At 33.5% G+C, this 8,211-nt stretch overlaps 2 protein-coding genes across 2 annotated transcripts; both read left to right on the top strand.

Annotated features, from left to right (window-relative positions):
* Window positions 1-2,424: 2,424 nt before the first annotated feature.
* On the top strand, window positions 2,425-4,402 carry LOC145035099 (uncharacterized). The gene is made up of 4 exons (XM_078983691.1): window positions 2,425-2,633; window positions 2,724-2,777; window positions 3,388-3,439; window positions 4,084-4,402. Exons 1-4 carry the CDS (start codon window positions 2,545-2,547, stop codon window positions 4,276-4,278), a joined length of 390 nt encoding a protein of 129 aa, XP_078839817.1. The 5' UTR covers window positions 2,425-2,544; the 3' UTR covers window positions 4,279-4,402.
* A 691-nt stretch (window positions 4,403-5,093) lies between these two features.
* On the top strand, window positions 5,094-7,445 carry LOC145035338 (pentatricopeptide repeat-containing protein At3g09040, mitochondrial-like). Its single transcript, XM_078983894.1, has one exon. The coding sequence runs from the start codon at window positions 5,094-5,096 to the stop codon at window positions 7,443-7,445; it is 2,352 nt and encodes a 783-aa protein (XP_078840020.1).
* The last annotated feature ends 766 nt before the right edge of the window (window positions 7,446-8,211 follow it).

Consider the following 8,211-nt stretch of genomic DNA (forward strand, 5'->3'; position numbering starts at 1 on the left):
CATGGGAGCCCTTCAATAGAAAAGGGACATAAAGATATATAAACATATATGACTGGGAATTATGCATTTGTGTCAATATCATGTAGTGCATCGTTTAAGTACATTGTTTATTCAGTTTAAGTTATTCTACAACGTTTTTTTTTCAAAAATAAATAAATAATAAATAAGGGATTTTTTAGATATATAAGGGGTTATTTTAATATAAGAATTGGTTTTCTTCATAATTTGTTACTTTATCAATACAGATGACGATTATAAGAAAACACTAACAAAGGTTTTGGGTTTAACTAGGTATTTTGATTTTGATTCTCAAACAAAAAAGTGTATCTTAATTGGCTTACGGAAAAGGTGTGATATTTGATGCTAATAGTGTTTCATCAACAACTTATTATATACCTCACTTAAATGCTAAGTTAAGATATTGATAAACTCACCATAATAACCTATCTCTTATCCAGGTCATTAGAAGACCAACGAAATTGGTTTGGGGTCAAATGAATTAGCCAAGCATGAGTGATAAAAGTTGTTATGATTTCTTAACAAGATAATACATGGGCAGTGTAAAACTTTCCTTGGAAGGTACATGGGCTGTGTACAGCCCATCAATGCCCATTTCACCATTATCACTCATTTCGGTATTATACTTTAGCTCATATGCTTCCAAACCTTTCAAAATCCTTCTAAATGATAAAAATAGATGTAATAAGTCTTAAGAACTTATTTTGATACTCAATTACCTAGTTTTGTATCTATGAATTAACGACTAAAGGTCTTAACGCTTCACAAGTTTGATATATTACTATGAAGACATTAACCTTTCATTTCAAGTTGTAAGTCTACAATGACTTGTTAGATTCAACTATATTGGTTCCAAATAACTAAGTAATCATGTAGGACATTTCTAAACATGATTTAAACATTAAAATATCTCTATTTCTAACATTCAATCTGTGATTCCCAAGTTCAGAAAGTGGATTTGTGAGATTTAACTTCACATATTTCATTATGAGTTCGAATGATCCATTAACATTTTATTAAAACTCCAAAGTACATCTAGATTTGAAAACATTGCATTCATTTGTAAATTTCAAAAGGGTTCTGTGATAGTAATTTGATATTGAAGTTATTTCATTCCATTTCAAAGGAGAATTACCTTTGGGATCAACAATTGAACTTACAAATTCCATGTAAAATATCACAAACACCATGTCAATATTACAAATGCCATGTAAACATTAGAAACATACCAAGGATCAAAATATAGACATCTGACTTACTTAATTAACCTAAAATCACGAATTTGGATCTATAACTACTCATATACATTAGTACAACTAAAATTTAGATCTAGAACCATAAATTATCATCCCACCAAGTTAGGGTTCCAGTTTTCCCCAAATCCACTATAATTGTGGAATCAATCATTTCAAGGGCGGAATGACGAGTCCTTGATGATCTAATGCATGATTTTAGTCTTTAATCTCATAAAAAAAACTTATATTATCCTTAGAGATTGGATTTAGTTGTAAACCTAAACCATAATTCGAAATCTTAGAGATACAAGGTGGAGTTGTACATTTCCAAGCTCTATGTTCTACTCTCAAGCTTTTTTTTTTTTTTTTTGAATCAAACCCTTACACTGTTTCCAAGTTTAACAACAGAAAAGAAAAGAAAAGAAGAGAAAAAAAGAGAAAAAAAAAAAAAGATAAAACAAAACAAAATTTTCTTTTGTGTTCCCGAATTGGAGAGAATTGGAAGGGAAATTCATCATTTTCTTCTTTCTTTCCAAATCCTCCAAAATCGGAAGGAAAGCTAGAAGGGAAAGTGATCATTCTATTTCTCTTAACTTCCTACCACTTCCTTCTTTTAATGAAACTTGGGAACATTAATTTTTTTTTTATTTTTTTTTTAATTTTCTTCTCATTTCCATCAATTTTCTTTCCTTTCTCTCGTTAAGTTGAACTCGGAAACGGGGAGTTAGAGCTTCCATAAAATAAAATCACCATGCTCTCCTCTTTGACCGTTTTCTCAAATATGGAAGGTACGATATGTTTGAAGTTTCATCTAGTTGGCAACTTAGGTCCCTCAATCACCTATTTTCCCAACCTAGACACCATTTGACCTAGTCACTTGATCAAACTCTTAAATTGGTAACTAAACGTCAATTCTAAAATATTTTGTCAAAGCAAGACAAAACTAGTTTGGGCTAAATTACACTTTTAGTCCATAAACACTAAAATATTAATTTAATCGTTAATTAAACCTTCTAACAACTTGAAACTTTTAGTTTAATAAATTTGATATTTTAAATGTTTAATTTAATTTATTATTTATAAACTTTTTGAAAATGTGTTCCAAGGTCCATTGTGTGATCGTGACCCGACCGACTCGCACCAAAAATACAAAACGGATTTTGTTTGACAAACGCTCTTTTTACCCGATATCAAACACCCCCCAAAAACACCAAGTCAGAAACTGCGTAAGCTAGGGTCGTCCCTCTAATTTCATATCCAAATTCATGTTGTAAAGGATATATAGATATCCATGGAAGTTCAGTCGAGTTCTAAGATATCTACTCCAAGCTCCAAACTTTCATCAAAACGGTTTTTGTTTGACAAACGCTACGGCTATGTGTAATTATTTGTCTCTCTGTCATATATTTACTTTTTCGATTCTTCATTTATACCAATGCAAATAGCTATAATTTACTTACTTTATTGCAGATATGATGAATGGAGAGAACCTTCGGAAGTTGCACTTGCGTATGGCCGCGGAATGTAATTTCCTTTTTCTCGTTCTTGTTATGCAATTCGTTTCTTATTAATTGAGTAATTGTTTACGCTGACGTTTACAAAACGTAGCCTACATTTTGACAAAAAAAATCGAACAAACTGCCTTTTACGCTTGATAATTGATTAGGTTTTTCTAGAACGTTCAGGGTTTTGATAACTAGGTTTCGATGTATAGTGAGTTCTCAACAACGTAGTATTGGGTTGCTTAAAAGTGGAAATTTGTACCTGTTGGATTAGGTTTTGCTACCTTGCTTCCTAACCACGATCACAGGGTTCGATTTGCAGAAGCCAGTCAAGTTACATGTGGAATTTAGAATCAATTAGAATTATTTGTTTTTGGAGAAGAAATGGATTACTTATATGACATCTATAGAATTACTAAAACTAAAAGAAAATTGGTGCATACCAAGTACCAAGTAACGGAGTTGGTGTAAATTTGTATTTTAGGGTACAAAATTTGGCATTCATAAGCGAGGTTGAGTTCTTTGATTCATTTACATGTAGGGATTGTCAAGAAAATCATCTTTTGTTGCTTATAAAATGGAAGTATGGCATAAAAATATGCTGATATTAAATTTTCTTTTCCTGTCTGAAGGTTTTGCATTGTGCCTCTTGGGAAGGCTTTGCTTACAATGGTTTCTGAATCGGTATGATTGTCTTTCCTTATATATGCTTAGTGCATGTATATTCCTTGCTTTTGTTTAATCAAATTCAAATTAACTTCTAGTTTGATCTTCCTAATTATATTTTTTCTAGTCATTTTATCCAAAACCAAATGAATTACATGTGATATTGTGTATAACTTGTATGAATTTTAAGGCAAAGGTTCATTTCGGATTTTCGTAATTGGGTTATCTAGTATATATTATTAGCTTCATTCGCATTCAAATAATTGGATGTGTATGCTTTCGATTTAAACAAATAGATGTAAAACATATTCAATCTATAAGCAATGGATGAATTTACATAAGTAAACAATTTTTTCATTTATGAAGCTCCCTATTTGATCTTTGAAATGCAAATATATATATATATATATATATATATATATATATATATATATATATATATATATATATATATATATATATATATATATGATTCATTTGTGTTGTATCAAGGTATAAAACTCAATGCATTCATCAATGTCCTTTCTCGTTATCTCATTGCACCAACTGTTGGTAAATTCATAAAAATTCTTCAATATAGTAGTGTGTGTGCGTATATATTTTGTTTGTATTTTCAAAGTATGAGTCATCAATAAGTTTTTTGCTGTTTTGTGTATGTATAGGTGAACTTTGCAGCAAGCCGAACAATCCAAGTTGTTGAACGACCAGATCAGCTTTCTCCTCAAACATTGCAAGCTAAGCTCAACAACAATATCATGTTTCCTATAAAGAATATATTTGGGCCCAAACACATTTCAATTTCACCCTTGCATGTAACAAGTGCCTCTTCACATTCCCATGCCAATAGCCATGGATAATGTTCTCGCCCACATAAAATCCATGAATTGTTTTGGTGTAACAAATTGAGAACATGTTGATTTCTTTATTGTATTGGCCAAAAACCTTTTGGCATATATCTATATTTACATGTCTTTACATTTATGGAAATCTTAGATGTTTCGATGCGAGAAATAGGAATGCACTTTCATTGGTTTGAAACATATATTTAAAATATGGTTACATTTAAATATATAGAATCCTACTATCCTTTCTTTCTAGTACTACATTAAAATTTTGAGAATTTTACATGATTATAGCAAGGTTATCTAAATTCAAAACAAATTATCTAGTTTTATTTGGCTTTATTTTTCAAAGTATAATTTTCTTACTCTTACATGTTTAAATGCAAAGAGAGAGCGAGCAACCTATTTTCATTGATTTGCTTATTCTAGCATCTTATTTCCATTATTGAATTAAATTATTATACTTGGAAATTGTATCCGGCTACGTTAATATAATGCTCATGTCAAAACACGAAATTTTGTAAAATTAGGTTTTCGGATGCGAGCGTCAACTGATTTTTACCGGTTGGGTTTTCAAATATGCATCACTGAACATGGTTTAAGAATCCTCTGCACTTATTCCAAACAATATTTCCGCCTAAATAAACAGGGTGTTGTTAAAAGAGATGTCACCTCCATGGTTACAAGAAAAGTTTGATCTTTCTCACTGACTTCGAGTTGTTGGAGCATTTACAGCGTTTTCTTGAATACAAAACTCTTCAACCTGCCAAGAGCCGTCATTGGCAATTGTGTAGAAGCAAATAGCTCGGGTTGAACTTCGTATGAGCTAAATGCGCGGATTGTTATCCCTTAAGAGGCATGTCTCCATCTCTGCAATCCAAGCTTCCTGTAACCCACAAAGGCTCTATAACTCGCGCTTTTGTTTAAAGAATGTAAGCACTGTAACTTATGCTCTCAGTTTGGCGGAGAGTTTAAGATCAAATATTCTTAGAACCGAGATTCATAGCTGTAAAATCAAGCACGGTTTTTCAAATGACATTTACTCTCAAAACAACACAGTGAAAATGTACATGAAATGTGGAATGTTCAGTGATGCACGCCAGCTATTCGATGAAATGCCTGAGAGAAATCTGGTTTCTTGGACTCTGATTATATCCGGAGCAAATAAAATTGGTGAGTATGCGATGGCTATGGGGTTGTTTATTGAAATGATGCGAACTGAGTATTTCATGCCTAATGATTTTGCTTTAAGTAGCATCATGAAATCAGGTATTAGTATGGGAGCTGTAGAGTTTTGTCTGTGCATCCACTGTATTTCTGTCAAGATCGGACTGGAAAATAATGTTTTTGTGGGTAGTTCAATTCTACACATGTACTCCAAATATGGAGCCATTGAAGCAGCTGAACGATTGTTTGAGAGTCTGAATGATTCAGATCTTGGTTCTTGGAACACCATGGTTGGAGGTTATGCACAATGTGGACATAGCTTCGAAGCTATCAATCTTGTATCTTCCATGCACTCGAAAGGAGTCCCAATGGATGAATTCACCTTCATACATGCTCTTAATGCATGCTCAACTACATCTAATCTGGACTTTGGAAGCCAGATTCATGGACAGATTGTTCGAAAGGGTTTTGAAGCAATGGTTACACTGATGAACTCATTGATAGATATGTATTATAAAACCAATGCAAAGGACCATGCTTGGAAGCTTTTTGAAACAATGGAGAACAAGGATATAGCAACATGGAACACAATTCTAGCTCTGTCTTCTATAGAACAAGTTGGACCCTTGTTCACTGATCTTATGATCATGGGCTTACAACCTAATCGTATAACATTTTCAATCTTGTTCCGAATGTGTGGGGATGCTCATGTGGTCAACCTCGGTCTACAGTTCTTTGGTCTTGCATTCCGTATTGGTTTACATAATGATCCAAATGTCTCAAATTGTCTTATTGGCATGTTCTGTAGATGTGGTGCCAAAGAAACTGCACGTTTGATTTTCAATTCCTTGCCTTCTAAAGACTTACAGAACTGGAACGAGATGATCCATGGGTATAACTTGAGTTGTGATCTTGAAGCCATTAAGCTTTTCATGAACTTATGGGGTTCAAGTTCAACCATTGAACCAAATGAGTATACCTTCTCATGTGCCCTCGAAGCATGTTTCAAGACTGAAAACATTCAAACAGGTAGACAAGTTCACGGGATTATAATCAAATCTGGTTTTGCTTCCAATGGACACGTGTCCAGCTCATTAGTCCATGGTTATGCTAAATCTGGATTCCTAACCGATTCATATGCGTTTTTTGATGATAAAATGGACATAGTGACTTGGGGAGGTTTGATTTCAGCATTAGTGGATCAAGGCTACACGAAGGAAGCCATTGAGGTTTTCAATCGTCTAAAAGACGACTCAAAAAAACCCGATGAATTCATATTCGTTAGTGTTTTAAACGCGTGTGCTACAATCGCGTCTCTAAACCTAACAAAATCGGTTCACAGTCAAGTGTTCAGAATCGGGCTCGATAAAGACGAATATGTCGCGAGTGCACTCATCGATTCATACGGAAAAAGCGGCGATATCACAAGTGCAACCATCGGGTTCCACGAATCATGGAGATTTGCTGACGTGGCGCTTTTCAACACGATGATAATGGCGAATGCTAATCATGGTCTTGTAACTGAAGCAATCGAAGTTTATGAGAGGATGAAATCGATGAATCTAAAGCCAAGTCAATCGACATTTGTGTCGGTTTTATCGGCTTGTAGTCATGTGGGTCTTGTTGATGTTGGGCGTATGTTATTCAGATCGATTGTGATGGATTACAAAATGGATCCTTCCCCTGATAACTATGGTTGCTTTGTTGATTTGTTATCAAGAAATGGGTATCTGGAAGAAGCCAAAAGGGTGATTGAGGGGATGCCTTATCAATCTTGGCCGGGTATATGGAGATCATTTGTTAATGGGTGTAGGATACATGGTGAGAAAGAGTTAGGGAAAATGGGTGTGAAGAAATTATTAGAGTTGTTTCCAGAGGAAAATGCTGAGGGGTATGTAATGTTGTCAAATATTTATTGTGAAGAAGGTAAGTGGGAAGATAGTTGGAAGGTAAGGAAGGAGATGATTGATAAAGACATTAGAAAAGACGTGGGTTCTAGTTGGGTTAGCGTATAGAAGAGGGACAGATAGAGAGTTGCTGATGTCATATCTATAATTGTTTGTTGATTTGGGTTGTGGATTGTATATGTGTTAAGGAATTTATGTTGCAACCCATGTACAAACGACTAGGGAGCCCATACATGCACCAACAATTGCAGTGATAGAAATATGGTAGGTTTGTGTGAGTTGGGAATGAGTATTGCTATATAAATACCACAGGTGACAGATTTGACATAATCGTAATATTAAAATCTGCTTGTTTAGGGGAAATTATTATCAATTCAAAGATTTCTACAAATTCTCAAGTAATAACTAATATTCACGCATTAATTGTGAATATTAAGATTGAAGATACAAATAGGGGGATATCCTCTAATATCTGTAACAATGTGTAAATTTGTGCTTGTGTCAACAAACTCAAAGGATATAAATATTCAAGTTTCATACTGTATTAAGTTAGATGAGAATGTACAAGTATTTTATGTTCAGGGTACATAGAATGTTATATAAAATGGGAACTTACATTTCATTTCCAATATGGGCAATGTATTTTTATTTTTTTGCATACTACTATTAATGGTAGAAAATTATAAGTTGCTATTATTAGTAAAGAATCTGTTGACCAGCTCCTCCACTATCCACAGTTTGGGTTCTGTTTTTGTCATTTTTTTCACTGTTTTTATTTGCTACGGATAATCAAAGTCCAAGAAAACAGATTTTTCTTAGACATTTCATCAAACATGTTGTGTGCATCATGATTCATATACAATCTTGAATTGTT

The sequence above is a fragment of the Lactuca saligna genome, chromosome 3 (genome assembly GCF_052625555.1).
Source record: "Lactuca saligna cultivar CGN05327 chromosome 3, ASM5262555v1, whole genome shotgun sequence".
NCBI lineage: Eukaryota > Viridiplantae > Streptophyta > Magnoliopsida > Asterales > Asteraceae > Lactuca > Lactuca saligna.